The sequence below is a fragment of the Podarcis vaucheri genome, assembly GCF_965113315.1.
Source record: "Podarcis vaucheri genome assembly, chromosome: Z".
In the NCBI taxonomy this organism is placed as follows: Eukaryota; Metazoa; Chordata; class Lepidosauria; order Squamata; family Lacertidae; genus Podarcis; species Podarcis vaucheri.
The window spans coordinates 39696502-39715326 of NC_138758.1; the positions used below are offsets into that span (position 1 = coordinate 39696502).

The window sequence follows — 18825 nt, forward strand, 5'->3', positions numbered from 1 at the left end:
AGTGGGGGAACAGGCTGAATGCTTCTTGATTAATGACTGCATCCCACCCTCTCTTCCCTGCCTCTAAACTGGTTTCCCTTTCCTTCTAGACCACGATGCACTTCTGCTGCAGATGGACCAGTTGCAGTCCAACCTTGAGTTGTGCCAGCACCAGGCCATGGAGACAGAAGCTGCGGCAGAGAAACGGATGAGTGCTTTGCAAGAGCAGCTACAGTTCCAGCAGGAGCGCCTCTTAGCCAGCGAGAAGCAAGTAAGCAGCTTCCCCTCCTTGGGCAGGGCAAGCCCTTAGCCTTTCTGAAAACAACACTGTGGCTTCTCCTCTGGAATGTTCCTCTCTTCAGTGCTGGAACACTGCAGCAGTGGGGAACCTCCAGACCATGCACCTCCCCATTTAGTCCACTGGGCAATTTCAGCCAAACCATAATGTCATTAGGGGGAAATGGGGCACCCCCCCACCAGTCGTGGTCTGCTGTCATCCACCCTCCAACCTACCTCCTTACGATTGGGGACAGGAAGGGTGGGAACAACTCAGTTTTGGCTCCTTAGTTTTTGTGTTCCCCTGGCAGAACTCAACAAGGGAGCCAAAACTAGAATGCGTTGACTATGGCTCCACCTACTGTGACAGATTTTTAAATCCCAACAATTTTGTTTTCTTTCTTTTTTAAAAACTGACAAGTTTCCAGCCTTATGGATGCAAAGATGCACTTGAGTTTGTGGGCAATGCCTGATGAAATCTCATCAGCCAGAAGGGTTGCTATGTAAGATTTCCATGCCCTTTATAATTCCTTAACAGTTCCCATGATTGTGGAAGCTAAACACATATATGCAAAATAAACACAATTTATGCAGGTTTTCAGAATTTGGGTTACCTCATCACAGATGTGCGGCTTCTACCTTAAGCTTTCTTTGATATGTTCTGGAGGTGCCAGTACAGCTTTTTGACCCATATTGGCTGGTCTGCTTGTAGCTTGGTGCAGCCATTATTCCTGTGGTTTTGGTGCTTGCTTATCTCTTCTCACCCACCCTGCCCCTTCATATGTGGCCAGGAGAAACCTACTTGTCCCAAATCTCTTCAGGATGTACATAAGCTCTCTTTTTGTTGCCTCTCTGATCTTGCTAAATCCAGCCCGTTTTTACCTCCTGCTAGGCTGCTACATTAGAACTGACTTCTGCAGCCCTGAAAAAGCATCTGTGTCCCTCTGAAGATGGGGGAACAGAGCCAAACGGGGAGGTGGCTGCCACTGATATTGTCCAGCTCCAGAAGGAAAACAGAGACTTGGAGCAGCAAATCACAGAGAAGAACAAGGTGTGGGTTCAACTGTTCATAAGCCTTTCTCCTACTTTTCCCCTCCTTCCAATTGTTTCTGATATGCAGTGGTACCTTGGTTGTTGAACAGCTTGGCTCCTGAACAAATTGGCTCCTGAACGCCACAAACTTGGAAGTAAGTGTTCCGGTTTATGAACCTTTATGGAAGCCGAACATCTGATGTGGCTTCCACGGCTTCCAATTGAGTGCAGGAAGCTCCTGCAGCCAACCGGAAGCCGTGCCTTGGTTTTTGAACAGTTCTGGGAGTCTAAGTCAAACAATACCACCACCACTCAGTTTAAAAGGCCATAGGTTGTTTAATTAGCCAAAAGCTTGGGAGAAGAAGGATGTTTTTGCCTGGCACCTAAAGATATGTAATGAAGGTGCCAGGCAAGCCTCCCTGGGGAGAGCATCCCAAAAGTGGGGAGCCACTGTGGAAAAGGCTTGATAGTTGAGGTGAAGTGGCTTTTATTGATGGCCAGACTTGTGAACTGACGTTCTCTCCCTACGCTTTCTCCTCTGGTAGACAATAAAGCAGCTGCAGCAGAGGATGGCAGAGCTGAAGAAAACCTTGCAGAAAGAATTGGTGAGTTCAGCTTGTGCTGAATGGCAGTCTCTGTCATTATCATAGGGACTAGTTTGGTGTATGTCACTGTGTGTGTGTGTGTGTGTGTGTGTGTGTGCATACCATGATTTTAGCATGCAAAGGGGGGAAAGTGCAGAATTTGGTGGCAGAAGCAGAATTCAGTTTCTTGAGGATGTCAGCTCTTGAATTTTATTGTAAAGACAAGTTTCTAGCACTTATGGGGATGAATATATGCATGGGTAATACTACTGATGTTTTGGAAGCCTGAGTGGTGACTTGAATTTTCTCAAGTGTTGTTTGGGACTAGCTAGCATAACTGGAACAAATGATCCAAATTAGTGAGCGCTTGCTGTGAATGAGCTGCCCAGTTTGCATAATTTATGTAGGTTGCTATAGTCGCCTTTGGAGGTGGGGCAGAATTTGATAGTGTGGCATATATGCAGACCAGCAGGGCCCCTTTATTTCTTGCTCTCCAGAATGGCTTTGGAGGATGTGAGGCCTGGCTTCAGGAGTGTTGGATGTGGCGGCTTTGCCTGTCCCTTAAAGCTAGCACTGGTTTTTATCCTTTTCAGAAAATGCGACCCGATGGTGAAGTCCCTGAGGTCCCCACTGCTGCCTTGACTGTAACAAACAACTCCGATCTGAATGACTCCCGAGAGATAAACTTTGAGTACCTTAAGCACGTGGTGCTAAAATTTATGTCCTGCCGGGAATCAGAGGTAAGAAAAACATCTTTTACTGACGATGCCATTTTAACTTGTCCTCATCCTCCTGCCCTGCCCTCTAGTTTCCTCCCTCTTTATTTTGCTTTTGGCTGTGAATCAACATGCCTCAGGTGATAAGTTCCATGTGACATACCATAAGTTCAAATTCAGAATATTTTTGAATTTTTGCCTGCCACCTTGATGAAGCATACGTACAAAATTAACCACTGTAAGCTAGTACCTCAGGGATCCCAGTTGAAACACAGAAGTCTAATCCACTATTTTCTACTATATATTTTGGAATGTGGTTTGTCCATTTGTTCTCTATGCATTCAACCACCTCTCAAGATACCATATTTTCCTGTGTATAAGACACCCCCATGCATAAGACTACCCCTATTTTTTTAACCCAAAATTAAGAAATTAAGTTGTTTAGCTTTGGGGGGGGGATCACTTCCAACAATCACTCACCCGCCTGCCTGCCACTGCTAATTGCTTGCCACAGCCACTGCCGATCGCACATCTCACCGCAGCCAATTGTCTGCCGACTCACCGCCACCAACAGCCCTCCCGCCCACTTGCTGCAGCCACCAATCACCTGCCCACCTTGCCATAGCTGCCAATCACCTGCCCAATTGCTGCAGCCACAGCCAATCCCCAGCAGGCCTTGCTGCAGCCACCAATCACCCCCCCCCCCAATTGCCGCTGTCTACCTCCTGCTCGCTGCTGCCATTAATCGCACGTCCCCCTTCTGCATTCATTATCCATGTATAAGACAACACCCAATTTTTGCCAATTTTTTTAAAAGCAAAAATCATTGCCTTATACACAGAAAAATACAGTACTATCTCCAAACACAGTACAAGGGTTACTGAGGTGGAGGCTGCAGTCCTTGTCAGTGTTTGGATGCCAAATGCCATTTTGGATCAAGATGAAGGGTTGAAACATCACTTTGGTGTGACTCTGTCCATTCTTTGGCATAGATTCAGCTGCCTAACTCAGGCAGTGGACTTTGTCACCATTTAGATGCCATTTTGACTCAAGATGGCAGATCAGATTAAACCTTAATAAGCATTAGCTTCCACCGCCATACACACAAATTGATTTGGGACGAGGTCATTGTTCTCCAGGTCAGGTCAGAGCCCTGGGTTGCTGTGTGGGTATGTTTTTGTGTGTGCACATAGCCCCCAAACTCACAAATTACACTTTGTTTAAAAATCACATTATTTGTTGGTTTCTTCAAACTGCCCAGCAGCACCAGGCATTTCCCACTAGCAGACACCAAGAGCGACAAGCATTTTTCTCTAGCTAGTTGGCTGTACCTCTGTGATCAAATCTGTAAGGGTTATACATAACAATCAATTGTAACTCACCAGCTATTGCATTTCAGGCATTCCACCTGATAAAAGCCATGTCTGTGTTGCTAAACTTCTCAAAAGAGGAAGAAAACATGCTCAAGGAAACCTTGGAGTATAAGGTAAGACTTTGCTTGAACTCTTACAAGGTCACTTGGGCATCTTCTGTCACTTGATGACCCCTATATCAAAGGATAGCTTGCATGTGTGAAGCAGGCATTGTGGGTCTATGTGCCAGAAATGGAGCTTTTGTTCCAGTCCTTCCATCACATGGGCTTTGGGAATCTTCCTTTTCAATTTGGGTCTCAGCCACATTGCCATTAGCATTACAGGGTGCATGCATCAAGTATATTTATTTATGCTGAGTATATATTTAAGTATATTTAAGCTCAGGCCTTTTTCTAATGTGCTTGTGAATTGCTACTTCTACATGGCAATGGGTCACCTAGTCCTAGGCCATATCAAGGGAATGCAGCTCTATCAATTCCAGAGTTGTCTTATTTCCACGTATACATACATACTGTTCAGAAGTCCATGTCCTTGTGGCTCCTCTGTTCTTCCTGGCTGCTGATGGATTCTTGCATCTGTCCTCAAAGACCTGTGCTTAATTAAGCTTGTCTGTCTTGCATTATACTGAGATTGCATCCCTATCACTTTTCTGCATTAGCTTCACACCCTAGCCTGGCCTAGTGATGGCTTTTCAACCTATGAATCTTTGTGGAAGCTTTCAGGGTATTGACTTCTTGCTCCCCATTTTTGTTCTGCTGGGACTTTGCAGATGCACACAGCTTTATTCAGATTTTCCACCTTCCTTTGCCCCTAATGTTTGGCTGCTGTTAATGGTGCGCCTTTTTCTTTACTTCTTGTTTTCCTTCTACCAGATGTCGTGGTTTGGGTCAAAACCATCTCCCAGGGGCAGCATCCGACCCTCCATCTCAAGTCCAAGGACTCCGTGGTCGTGAGTGCCCCCCGCCTTGACCCAAGGATGTGCTGCCTGCCTCCAGCTGCTTTTTTTTTTCTATGAAAAGGATCCTGCACCCACCAACTGAGGTGGTGTCTTTATTGCTGTCACCACAGTATTTTTGTACAAGAACTTTGAAAAACTGTTTACAAAGCTGTACTGTAAAAGGAGTGTCCTTTGCTGCAGCCTGACCCCCCCCCCCCATTCCATCGTATAGTGATAACAAATGGCCCTGGCTTCCGAGGCCTTGTGGAACCCAAGCGGTTGTGATTCTGGTGGCAGGAATTAGCAGCATAGGGCAGCTTCTGTCACAAACAGAAATCCCAAGTGTTGTATATTGAGGAACAAGTGCATGTGTCTGTTCTGCACTTACATCATTCCAGACAGTGTAGAAAACCTTGTCGGGGTGGGGAGCAATTCTGCTTTCTCAGACTGATAACACCTCCCTTCTCAGCACTGCTTCACCAAGGCTGACTGAAACTGCTGGTGCATTCACACCTATGCTGCAAACAGCCCCATCTGCTTCAGCCAGGGCCAGCTTTATTGTTCTTAAAGAAAAATGATTAAGTGGTCTTCACAAAGCTTCATGTACTTGCCTTACCTTTCTAGATGAACATAGCAAGTTGCAGAGCGGAAGGAGGGTGGCGGCCTCTCATTTTTAAAGCGAAAACAGTAAGGTGATGGGGTTGCTTTGAGAGAACATGTTCTGTTTCACCTCTAGCTGAATTTGCTTGCAGGGAAGGGGGCAGCTGAGAGCTGCAGGTGCATCAGCCTCTGACAACATATCCTAGCTCCGTTTCAGCCGCAACACTAGCAATCAGTGTTGCTTTACTTAACAGATGGGGAGCTCCTGACATAATCACAGTTAATTTTTTTACACTACTTGAAAGTAACAGTCAGTTTGGCTCATTAGAAAGAAGAAACAAAGTACATGACCTTGCTTAAGAATTCTTTTTTCTTTAGTTATAAACCAAACAAAAAAGCCCCCCACCCCTATATTTTTATTAACCAGTCTGTGTAAAGATACTGTCTATTCTGTACAGAACATCAACCATGTTAAGAGAGCAGGTTGCAATTTTAATATTGCCACTGCATATTGCTAAGCTACAGTATATTTTTGTTTACAAAGTGCTTATTAAGAAGAAAAAATCAGCCATGGTGGGGTTGGTTTTTCTTACCAATAGCACAGCGTAAAATTTCTACTGGTTGATACTTTATTGTATTTTCCCAGAGTCACCTTTTTAAAGGTATTGTATGGAAACCCTCTTGGGCAGGACTCTATAGTAGCCTTAGTGTTGAATTCTTGTAAGGTAAGGTATCAGAGCACGAATGAGGTGTGTATATTCATTCAATGGTAGCAACCAATGCACTTTTTCTCCTTGTACAAAGAAAACACAAACCACCTTTGGAGTGTATGTAGAAAAAAGGTTTTATGGACACTTGGGAAGTCCATTCATTCTGTGTACATATGGACTGTATTATGTAATGGCTTGTAGAGTCCTAATTTGTGGTGCAATACATTTTTGATTAAAACTTGAGGCTACTTAATTATCTTCATGCTTCATGGTATATACTTAACTGGTAGCACTGGAGGTTCTAAGCCTTGTCTACGGTTGCTTAATGGAAAAGTTTTTCACTGGGCATGTGGAATCAGTTCTCTCTTCTCTCTTTAAACACAGATGAGGCAGACTCTGTCTTCCTGAGAATGTGAACAGCCCTTCTGTCATCTGTCTCCCCATTCAGGGTTAAAAACGCCACGTCACCTTTCCTGCTGTGACTGCAAAGTGCCTATTTCAACTGCACTGCTTTACTTATTACCCCTATAGTCCACTTGCAAGTCTATTGTGCAGGTTCCTGAAAAGAATGGACTCCATTCTCAGCTTCACAGTTGATACAGCACTTCACCGTCTCAATTTCAAGTTAAGAATGTACTATACTGTGTTTTCTCTAGGCTGTAATACTTTACAATACAGTAACAGCTTAAAGCAGCTTAAAGCAGGATTATAAAGCAGGATTATAAAATCAAGCTGTCTTTCAGAAGTACTCTTGTCTTTAACCAACCTCTAATGGCTACATACTACCCTGGCAAGAACAAAGGGTCCTACTTGTGGGCTACCTAAAGGCATCTTAGCAGCTGCTGTTATGGAAACTAGCCTTTGATCTGCGCTAGGAAGACTTGTACAATGTGTTACTTTGACAAAAGACTCATCTGTCTACCACCATCTTTTGGGGGGAGATGGGCAACTAGTCAGCAGTTTGAGATTAGTGTCTGAATTTGGAAAATCTGTATTTTCAAACATATAAAGCAGACTACTGCTGCCTTCCACCATATCAAAATCAATTTCAGCTTCCTCAAACCCAAATGGTACATGATTTAAATATAAAAGCTAAGCTTCCTAGGCAGGAATGTATGGACAACTAAGTGCCATCCATGGAAAAAAATGAAAGCTCTACCACACAGTAGCAGTAGTTATTTTTATTTAAAAAAAAAAAAAACACTGGCAGAGAGAATGTGTGTGGGTGTGCATAATGTATGTGTTTGGATGTATAGGCAGAAGAGGGTGCATCCCACTCCCATTAAAATCCATTGCTAATTATGCTAACCATCCAAGAACTTTATTTTGAAAGAGCAGCAGGCACTTTACATGAAACCAACTTCATACTCAGCCCACTTAGTCTCAACTATGTACAAAAAGCTCTCTTGCATAATAAAACCCTTTTCCAACCCCCAAAACAAGGTATTCTCATTTTGCATCTGACATAACAGCTCCCCACCCCACCCCATCCCAAAATCCCAAATAATTGTTAAATTTAAATTAATGTCTCACTCACCCACACACACTTGGCTAGAGCAGTAGCTGTTCTGGAAGCAGGTGCTTGCACACAAATGGGCTGCCCCCACTTCCCTTCACAACACAGACTCCCCTCCCAGCTCCTGCCTTGATAGTCAGAAAACAAGAATACATAAAACTGCCCCACCACCACCACCACCTCTGTTAAAGGACATTGTTCCAAGAGAGGAAGGAGGGACACCCCCGCCTGCCACATACACACACAGTATTTCAGTAGATTGTAGTTCCTAGAAGAGTGGACCAAAGTATCGGTGTAGCCAGTACTTCTTCCTGACTCCAACAGTTTTCTTGGTGTCAATTCCAGAGAACATAGTCTTTTAAACAGTTTTTCGTGCAGTCAGGACTCTGACTATGGAGCCTAGGCCACCTACTGCTAATGCCTGCGACAGGAAGAGAAAGAAAAGTTAGTTTATGGGCCAGTTCAAGTCCACCCCAGCAAATGAGGCAGTGAGTGATAAGCATTTGTGCTCACCCAATCTGCAGAACCTCTAAAAAAGGACCACCGCCTCTTCATATAAGACCAGTTAATTTCATGGGCTGACTAACCAGGCTATATCAATCTCTCTTGCTATTTCTTTTTTCTTTTCTTTTTTGAGGTGGGGGGGGGAGAGAAGAACCCATCAGTTTTCTGCTGACTTTAATGTGTTTTTATGTGGAATTCACTGATTCCCCCCTATTGTTAGCCCTTTGGCTCTATGAATCCCTTTACCCCAGGCCAGGCAATAAGATAGGGAGAATGCTGTGCTTGAATAGCTGAGGATGGGAGCGTCTGCTAGTCTTCATTCCGAGTCTTCTGTGCACATGGGATGGGGAAACCATAAGCAAGGCTAGACTCCATAACCCTACAGTTGTAATGGCTTTGGGCTGGTGCAGCTTCTTACCCTCAGGTGACTGAATTTGCTCTTGGAAGCTGTGAGAAACCGCAGCACAAGGCAGGCTTCTTTTCTTTGCACTTACAGCCCTGTGGAGTGGTGCAAACAATGGTGCCCAAGCCAGGCACTGTACCAAACCTCTCTTGGAAACACCTTGCTGCTCTGAGCCTGGCAGGCCACACAGAAACTCTTCTTTCTAAGCTATCTGATTTCACAAACTCCACACTCCCCATCCCCGCAACATCAGCCCACTTTGGGCATAAGCTTTCGTTTCCATTGGAAACGAAAGCAAGCAGAAACAGGTTTCATGTTGTCATGAGAACACAAAAGTCGTCCGTCCCCAACCCGCCCACTGGTACATCTGCACCTCTTGAGAGGCAAGTATTGAGTATCGCTGCACTGCCAACCCTGGAAAAGTCACTAACAGAAAGGCTGGTACAACATTTATGTCTTTCTTGCCATCAACTCTAATTTTGTATGTTGCATTTTCATCCCTCCATAGATTACACTTCTCAAGAGCCCCTCCCCTGCCTCGCCCCAATCCTCATCCTCTTGCAGGCAAGAGTGTTTTGTACAGGTAGGCAGTGACAGGTCACTGGCCCTTCAAAAATAGACCTGACCTGCTGAACCACATGGATTAGGACCTCCAAGCTGGGAGAGAAATCACCTACCTTTTCATGCCACTGGAGTAGTATTGCACTGCTATTTTCTGTTGGCTTTTCAAATCCTTTATAAATGTACTTCATTAACAAGTCAATACCGTTGCTGTCTAAGGAGTTCACAGCTTGCTCAATCTCGCTGCCTCTAAAGGAGGTCAGAACCTTCAGGACCACTTCCTGGGCCCGCTCCTGGAGAGACAGGCAACAAGAGAAGAATAAGACCGCAATACAACCCAACCGACACCAGCTGTTTCCCAGGAACTCACTTAACAGCAAAGACAGGATCCAGAAACAAGTCTTTTCATATTACCAAAAACACACTAGATCCGTCTTTCCCAAAGGGGTCACTATTGACCTTATGGGGTCAACAGGGCAGTGAATGAAGATCTAGAGAGAAAAAAGCGGAAGGGTAGTTGCAGGACATTGGGAAGCACCATGCCCCCAATATGTTGGAGCTGTGGCATCAGGAAGCGGTGGAAGATAGCATTTATGAAGATATACGGAGTAGCTTCATTACTTACACTACCACAACTAAGCGTAACTGTAACACAATCTCTGGAAAGATGCTCTTGAAGGATTTAAGATGACTCTTGTTCTTCCTCTTCAAGGCAATGTGGAATTTGTTTATGTAATACATTTTTGATGGCTTGTGTTTTTTTTAAAAAAAGAGCAATACAAAAAATGGGGTGCCCCCAGCCAGGCACTGGTGAACAATTAGGGAGACAGGCACTTACATTCTAGTGTTTGTAACCAGAAGGTCTCCAGATTCTAAGCATTTCTGATTATCAAAACAATGACTTTCTCCAGGATTCAACTTACCTTTGCTGCATGGTTCTTTGTGTTGACAGGAGAATTCTGTAAAGCCGCATGGAAAGCTCTGAGCATATCACCTGTGCAGCCACATAAGTCAAGGAACTAAAGCAACTGAGCTGACCCACACAACACACACAAAACCAGCACCCTGTACCAGGCCTGGAAATTTAACCAGGGTCTCTCAGCACTCACTGCACAGTGACACATTAGCTAGACCCAAGGACATCAATTTGGGCACTGACCAACCCTGAGGAAACCCAACCATTGCCAGGCAGCCTACAATTCCCTCTAGTAAAGGAAATGCTGACAACCTGGCTTCTGCCACTACAATCTCTAATTCACCAGTTACAGAAATGGGCATCTGTTGAGTGTGTGTGAGGCAGGCAAAGATGCCCCACAAGGCACTTCATTTATCAAGCAAATAAAGGGAAAACATTGAAGCTGGAACCAGTCTTCCAAAATTAGAACTTGCTCCCCTCTCCCATGCGATGAACATTATTTAGTGCCTTTCATTTTTTGTTGCCCTGAAATTACTCCCCAAGGAGTCCATTAGAATCTCCATCACACAAAGCGTCACTGATTGCAAGGAAGGCCTCCTCCCGTGCCAAGGTCAATCTCCTCTACGCATATTAAAAGAAACTTCACATTATAGTTGACAGGAAACCCTTTATCATCCAAAGCAGAAGTGACAGAGCCATCAGATCAAGGAAACCTGATGTCTCAGACATCCTTGGAACTTATCAGTATAACGCTCCCATTATTACAACAAATCTGATTTTGTTAATCTTTCTCCTTCTTTAAAATGATAATAATATTATGTTCTACTTATGTGGCTGCCAGGATACCAAGGAATCAGAAAAGACACCAAGGGAACAGTAGACAAAAAGGCTGCATTTATTATTAAATCTCCACAAACACACTAAAGATTAAAAGCGCCCCTATTTTTTATGGTTGTCTTTACTTAACTGAAATGAGTAAGGCTGAACTCGCAGCAGCAGCGAGCTGGTGTTACCAGTGGCTGCAAGGAATTTAAACCCATACAAAGTTCAAACCTTTCACTAAGAAGAGAAGAAGAAGCGTTTGGATTTGATATCCCGCCTTTCACTCCCTTTAAGGAGTCTCAAAGCGGCTAACATTCTCCTTTCCCTTCCTCCCCCACAGCAAACACTCTGTGAGGTGAGTGGGGCTGAGAGACTTCAAAGAAGTGTGACTGGCCCAAGGTCACCCAGCAGCTGCATGTGGAGGAGCAGAGACACGAACCCGGTTCCCCAGATTAGGAGTCTACCGCTCTTAACCACTACACCACACTGGCTCTAAAATGAATTAGGGCTGCTAAACTTGCAAAGACCTGTCTACACACACAAACACATGTTTCCACCACATACACACACAAAAAGAAAACTAAACAGCCTGCAACCAGTCTCATGGATGGCACACTTATAAGAGGACTTCCAGCCTTGAAACCAGTGAGCAAGTAGCAGCCTACACAGCAACTAAGGCTATTTTTTTTGCCTTTCAGGGAAGCAGTCTCAAATGTCCATTCAGCTGAATGGTGGTGGGAGATGGACTAGGGCACACACTCACTTTCCTCAAATATACCCAGCACCCCACATGAACACCACATCTCCAAATTTAAAAGTAGCTACAAGAAACTGAAGACTGCTCAACCTTCTTAGTTGGTCTTAGGCTTCTAACTTGAACATTTGCAGCTAGACAGTAGCAAGAAGGTAAGTGATTTCCTCAATATGCATGAGGCAGTTGCTAAGGTGAGTCCCACTGCCTACATATGCAATCTTCTCAACTACCTGACTCCTGTTTCTTCTCAACACAGGATCTTTCAAATTTTCTTGTACTGTTGTCTCTCACAAAACAAGTAAAGCTACCATAGAAACATTTTGAGCAAGGTGCTAAAGGTCAGGTTTCAGAACACCAGTTTGGAAGATTAAACTCAAGGTTTTAAAATAGCAAATACACAACCCTACTCCTCAGCACCACAATTCTAATTCACTGTCACATCCCAGTACACAGACCAGTTTTGCTGGGAGACTAGGAATTCCTTCAATCTAATCACCAAAGTTATACACTGCAAATGAATTTGCAGGCAAGGGTGGAAGTGAAAACCTCTGGTTACAGTAAGCGGTAAAGAATTTTTTGTACAGACTAAATGAGACAAGACATCCAAATATGCTAGCAGCACAGAAAAAGCCTCTGTGACCTATGCATGTTACAGAATTCAAATTTAAAAGGCATTGACCTCTTAATAAAAGGAACAATCTGGGTTATGTCCCTCGGTGGTTGGCAGCAGAGTTATTCTGATCATCTTTATACCAGTTTAACTCTATTCATTCATTGAATAGAGAAAACAGCAGAGAGTGGAATATTCTTTTCCTTCATATGAACTCTCAATGGTTTGATTTAATTCACCAGTAATGGTGATTTCACAACTTGGCAAATTCTGGAAGAACAGCACCCAAAATGTCTTGTTTCATTCAGTAAGGGATGAAGAATAGACTCTAAATCATCCACAACACTCACCTAGTGTTAGAAACTCAAATACATAAACCAGGCACCAAATGGCTCCTTAAACCAAGGTTTCCGTCTCCAAAACGGAATGTCTAGTTGCCATTTTTGGGCAAGATATCTCGAAAGTCTTATTTTTCAGTTTTGGACTGACTATGATTGATTGATTATCAGTTAAATATCTGGCTAGTTTAGAGGACAACCTTGAGCTAGGTTAAAAGCTTTGAGAACTTAAAGAAGAAAAGTCACTTGATCCAGGGACAGTCAACATATGTATTGGCCTATTCCTATCTCTTTTCTTAATGGTGATATGGACCATTCATAACATAAGAATATTCTTCACAACTGTGAGCAGGGCAGTGGGGTGGGGTAAGTGAAGACAAGCTGCAAATAATTATAACATTGTTCACTGCTTCAGCTCAGGCTGCACAGAAAAAGCATTTTGGTTCCTGAAATTCATTCTGATTGTGCAGATAAAATATAACTGATAGAATTCTACAGGATGTGGTATTGGTGTGTGAAAACAGTCAAGAGCCAATGATCCCCAGGCGTGCACCTCCAGATGGTGAAGATGTCAGGTAGCAAGTGGCCAACAGGCAGGTGCAAAATGCAGCTGGCTAATTTCAAACACTACAACACTACCGATAGGGACGCGGGTGGCGCTGTGGGCTAAAGCCTCAGCGCCTAGGGCTTGCCGATCGAAAGGTCGGCGGTTCGAATCCCCGCGGCGGGGTGCGCTCCCGCTGCTCGGTCCCAGCGCCTGCCAACCTAGCAGTTCGAAAGCACCCCCCGGGGGCAAGTAGATAAATAGGTACCGCTTACCAGCGGGAAGGTAAACGGCGTTCCGTGTGCGGCTCTGGCTCGCCAGAGCAGCGTTGTCACGCTGGCCATGTGACCCGGAAGTGTCTCCGGACAGCGCTGGCCCCCGGCCAATAGATGTGAGATGGGCGCACAAACCCCAGAGTCTGTCAAGACTGGCCCGTTCGGGCAGGGGTACCTTTACCTTTACCTTTACAACACTACCCTCACCGGCAGCAAACCCATGCTTTTCAAACTTCACACCTCTATAGGGAATACCTTCCATGCAGATCTGTCTGCAAAAGAACCCCATTCATATCTGGTGCAGAATACATTTGCATTGCAGATAATCCTAAAGGTTACTGCACTGTAACCATGCACTGCATCACTGTAGCCCCACAAAAACCTAAGGCTGTACATAACAGGGGAAGATAGTTTGTTAGTTAACCAATCTTTCAGGAAGCAACCCCACCCCCAAATTACTAATCTTGTGGAGGGGCTCCTGGAATCCCAGAAATAAGTTTGTAAACCACAGCTTTAAACAACAAAATGAGAAGGAGTGAAAAAACAATCATGTTGATTTGTAATTCTTGTTATCTACAAGGATGCAGTTAACTTTGGATTTCAGACTCTGGCATAACTAACAGCTACCTAAAAATTAAAAAGACACCTATCCAAAGCAGGAACCCAAGCTCTGGAAATTGCTTTCATACAGAGTTCACAGGACTTCCTTCAGCCAAGCAGAAATATGCTTCTACCAACTGCACACCCTACTCTCAGCAAAGAATAACAATATTGAAGTGCAGAGACTAGTGTGTTCCATTTAACCAAGAGAACAACTTATGGAAATCCAATGGCAAAGGCGATGAAAGGTAGAGAAAGCCAAGAGGTGCCACACCTGGGAGAGTCATCATTAGAAGCATGAACAATACTGTTTCAAAGCATCTCATCTTGAGAATCTCAAAGCATTTAACACTTCTGTTCATAATTCTGCCATTGTGAGTCACATCCCCTTCATCTCATAAAGCTTATACTTCTGAAACTATGGGGTTATTCTTGCTGGAAAGATACACATGCCAACTACTGAGAGCGAGAAAGCAAGCAAGCAGCTAGGACAAACCCAGCAGCAAATATACTGCTTGAACCCACGAAAGAGCTGATAATACTATTGATTCTGTAACATGCTGGCCTTTCCTGTCTTTTGTAGTGCGTCAGCTGTCACTGGCCTCCTTGGAATATTACAGACGGTACAAGGTCACACTTTAAATACATTATTTCAGTCTCTCAGCAAGCACTGTCCAAGACAGAGCTGCATCAATTCAGCTCTGGTTACATTTCAACATCTTTTTTTGGAGCAAAAGCACACACTCATATTTTAACATCTTTCTTTCTCTCCTGGAAATGACAGAAGCAATAGCTTCCTGACCTGTTGGTCTCTGAACTGGACTTTCTGCTCCTCATTCCAGAAAGCACAGGCTCCCATTTCACCATTAGGCACAGGCAGGGCCACATTTGCCAATTCCGGCTGGCACGAACAAGCCCGCCCCTGTCACCAGCACCCTTCAGAGATCCAGTAAGGCAAGTGCCTTCTTGCCAAACCTGATTCCATGCATGACGGAAGCATGCCTCACGACCCTTATGCATGTTTTTAATTGCTTACACACTGTGGAAAGCCGCGGGGTAGGGCTAACCTCATACCATGGTGACCTGCCCTGCAACATCACCTGGCCTCTCTACACACTCATAACCCTTCCCCAACAGAGCCTGTTCAGATGCCCACACACCCATTTTTCAGACAGTGTTTCTGCAGGTATCTGAAGCTCCTCAGATCATTCACACAATTTTCCAGACCCAAGCTGCCTCTCCTTGTAATGACTAGACACGAATGGCTACAATCAGCAACCACTACAAGTAAAGCAACTTCCAGAAGGCTACAGGCACTAAGGACCAACCCTTAAGACAGTTCCTTCACTAGAGGCTGCTTCACCCTACCCTTGGCAATTTTCAAATGCCAGCTCCATCCATACCCCTCCCTTTTCAACCTCTGCCTTCTTAAAAAAGGATGAGCACCCCTGAGGACTACCCAGACCCTCTGATGGAAGAAAAACATGGTTATTATGAAGTCCATTACTGTGTTACCTCGGTTTAAGAACTTAATTCGTTCTGGAGGTCCGTTCTTAACCTGAAACTGTTCTTAACCTGAAGTGCCATTTTAGCTAAAGGGGCCTCCCGCTGCCGCCATGGCGCAATTTCTGTTCTCATCCTGAAGCAAAGTTATTAACCCGAGGTACTATTTCTGGCTTGGCGGAGTCTGTAACCTGAAGTATCTGTAACCTGAGGTACCATTGTACTAGGTAAAGGACTCCCTCCCCCCACTAAATGAAATCATAGGAAGCTAAGGGTTGTGCACAACTAAGTTCTGCTCAGAGCAGACCCACTGAAATGAATGAACCGAGAGTGACATGCACATTAATTTCAATGGGTGTAGCACTAACACTGGATAGAAACTCTATATATCTTACTGGACAAAAGGAGAGACAGTGTTTCGATGTGAAGCAAATTCTGACAGGATAGGCCAATTCCAAAAGGAGGAAGTCAGAGATGAGGTGTTTAGGAGAATGAATATCTTCTCAAGGCTTTCCAGAGTTTCACAGTAGGGTAAATGGCTAACTACGCACTTGCCTGATCTTGCAAAGTCTACATTCCTCCTTAGTGACAGTTGCTCGAAGAGAGAGAATGATAAACAGTGAAGTGGACAGAAATATTCCAGGGAGGGGGGAGAAATAAAAGAATGGTGCCTTCTCCATAAAAGCAGCTACAACAAGAGATACAACCAACTCCTTAGAATCTATCAGGGAAGGAAAGATCAGGCAGAGGAGGACAATCTAGCACAGTGGCCTTCAAACAGTCAGTACCCATTACTGAGTCCATTATTCTCTGTACTGTCCACACTGACTTGCAGCAGATATCCAGGATTTCAAACTGGGTTCCGTCCTAGTCCTACCTAGAGATGTCAGAGGGCAAATATCAGACACTTTGCATGCAAACCAAAGACTACCACTGAGCTACAGTCCTTCCCCTATATGGTAAAAAACATTATGAGGTGCCCCCTCAATTCACATTGCGCTTAAAAGAGAATCCCTGTTCTGGATAAAATTAATGTTTTCTCACAGATTAATACAAAGACAATGGGAAGGAGGAAGAGAAGAAGTCGGAAAGATGAAAGCACCCAGGCACATGGGGAGAAAAGGGTTTAAAAATAATGCCCCATGAAACAGAGCAGGGAAGAGAATAGAGATGAGAAGTAATGGCCCATATGGGAGAAGAGGGGGAAAGGTGGGCAGCAGAGAAATGCCCCAAAGCACACTGGGGAGAGAGTAGCAGGAAATGAAGGCATTGAGGCACACAGATACAAAAGTGGGCAAAAACAAAGGGATCTCCAGAAGAGTACGGGTGGGGGGGGAATAGGGGGAGGCTGAAGAGAAGCAATGCCCAAGGCACACAGGGGAAAAAGAATAAGGCAGCTTCCTAGTTCCTTTATTTAGCAGTCCTTGCTCAAACAACAGAACATTAGCTTTGCATGCAGAAGGGCCCTAGCTGGACCCTCAACAGCATCCCCAGGTAAGGATGGGAGAGATCCCCCTGCCTCAAACCCTATTAGAGAACTGCTGCCAGCCCGTGCGGATAACACTGAACTAGGCGGACCGGCGGTCTGACTCTGTATTTAAAAGCACATCTTTATTCAGCACTAGCATTTCACTTTATCTCTAATGGGGGTGGACCACAGCTGAGTGGCACAGCACATGCTTTGCACGCGAAAGGTCTCCAGTTCAATCCCCAACGGCATCTCTAGGGAGGGTTGGAAGACAGACAGACAGACACCCACACCCCACCCCGCTGCCTGAAACCCTGGAAGGGCGCCTTGCCAGTCAAGGGTGGGCGACATCGAGGGGCCTCCGGGGTCGCTCGCTCGGGCCGAGAAAGGATATTGCCGCAGCGCCGCCTCCACCTCCGGGCCGGCTCCTCCCTCCGCCTCCGCCGCGCCGGCCCCGCTACCCGCATCGGCGCCGTCGGGCTCTTCCACGAAGCGGTTCTCGTCGAACTGATCGATGTCGAGGCGGCGGAAGCGCGAGGAGAGCGAGCTCCGCGCCATAGCTGAGCCGGACGGCAGCCGGGCGCTCTCCCGAGGCGCCGCCGCCACAGCCACGCACGCCGCCGAGGCTACACTTCCCTCCTCAGGACAGCACTGCTCGGAAAAGGAAACCCCGCCCGCCCGCCTACCAGGGCGAGGGCGGGGCCGACTGACAGGCGCGGCCAACACACCCCCTGGGCGGGGCCTGGCCTGCGGCGAGGGCGGAGGGCGAGAAAGAGCGAAGAGGAGAAGCTCCCGTTCGCTCTGCGTCACTCCGCCTCGAGCCGGTCCTACCCACGTGGTCTCAAAACACAACCACCTTCCCCGCTCGGAGCAGCTTTTTTTATCGCTCTCGCCCCCTACCATAGCTGTCAACCTTCCCTTTTTTGCGGAAAATTCCCTTATTCCAGCGCCGTTTCCCGCTGCTATCCCGGATTGTTAGATATCCCGTAGACTGTCCCCGGGACAGGTGAAGCTACTGATCCCTTATTTTCAAATCCGAAAGTTGACAGCTATGCCCCCTTCCCTTCGGTCCACTTCGATTTGGGATTCGAATTAAAAGTGCACCTTTTAAATAAAGATGCATATGCGTGTCCGCGGCCTCAATTCATATACCACAATGCGGTTTTGTTAATCTGCTTAATCTCTTAATATAAACAGCTGCGAGAACTTGATTCACTTTCACCTCAATTCACTCCGGTTTCTCTGTTGAACTTTGGCCCTTTTCAAAATAGCCAACACCCAGGTCAATTTATCTCGGTCCAATTCAACTTCAATTCATTTCACATTTTGCTTGTTTCAATTTCTCTCCAATCAGCTTCATTTTAAAAAATAAATCCAGCCAGTCTGCTTTGTTTTCAATGCATCATATTGCAAATCCCTAGGCAGGAGGCAGGGGAGAGTGGGAGGCAGGGGAATCACTGCAGGTCTAGGAAGCTGGTCAAGCCAGTTTCATTTCAAGGGGCCTGCAAAATAAGTACAGTGGACACTCGGGTGGCGAACTTGATCCATGCAGGAGGCATGTTCACAACCCGCAGCACCACATCTGTGCATGCGCAGGTTGCGATTTGGCGCTTATGCGCAAAGTGTGATTTAGTGTTCCTGCACATGGGTGAGCGCCGAAACCTGGATGTAACCTGTTCCGGTACTTCCGGGGTTCGGCACGTCCGTAACCTGAAAACGCACAACCTGAAGCGTCTGTAACTTGAGGTATGACTGTACTGTTACACTTCAGTCTCTCAAATCACTCAGTGTACACCTACATTTT

At 45.5% G+C, this 18825-nt stretch overlaps 2 protein-coding genes across 10 annotated transcripts in view; one reads left to right on the forward strand and one right to left on the reverse strand.

Annotated features, from left to right (window-relative positions):
* Positions 1-6460, forward strand: part of GOLGA1 (golgin A1) — a 37736-nt gene extending 31276 nt beyond the window's left edge. For all 9 annotated transcript variants that reach the window (XM_082207679.1, XM_082207682.1, XM_082207683.1 and 6 more), the window contains 6 exons: positions 90-250; positions 1148-1306; positions 1833-1892; positions 2465-2611; positions 3987-4073; positions 4833-6460. In XM_082207679.1, coding sequence (XP_082063805.1) covers positions 90-250; positions 1148-1306; positions 1833-1892; positions 2465-2611; positions 3987-4073; positions 4833-4913 — 695 coding nt within the window. In that variant the 3' untranslated portion in view covers positions 4914-6460. The remainder of the gene's footprint in view (positions 1-89; positions 251-1147; positions 1307-1832; positions 1893-2464; positions 2612-3986; positions 4074-4832) is intronic.
* Positions 6461-7506: 1046 nt separating this feature from the next.
* Positions 7507-17661, reverse strand: ARPC5L (actin related protein 2/3 complex subunit 5 like). Its single transcript, XM_082207770.1, has 4 exons — positions 17415-17661; positions 10115-10186; positions 9308-9484; positions 7507-8144 (listed from the first exon to the last, which is right to left on the reverse strand). Exons 1-4 carry the CDS (start codon positions 17577-17579, stop codon positions 8082-8084), a joined length of 477 nt encoding a protein of 158 aa, XP_082063896.1. The 5' UTR covers positions 17580-17661; the 3' UTR covers positions 7507-8081.
* Between the last annotated feature and the right edge of the window lie 1164 nt (positions 17662-18825).

What these genes read in the sequence shown, in the direction of transcription:
- ARPC5L (XM_082207770.1), bottom strand. Translation starts at nt 17,579, where the DNA reads ATGGCGCGGAGCTCGCTCTCCTCGCGCTTCCGCCGCCTCGACATCGAT. An exon ending in CAAAGAACCATGCAGCAAAG is followed by an intron (nt 9,485 to 10,114) that starts GTAAGTTGAATC and finishes CTGTCTCTCCAG; the next exon opens with GAGCGGGCCCAGGAAGTGGT. An exon ending in TACTCCAGTGGCATGAAAAG is followed by an intron (nt 8,145 to 9,307) that starts GTAGGTGATTTC and finishes TTCCTGTCGCAG; the next exon opens with GCATTAGCAGTAGGTGGCCT.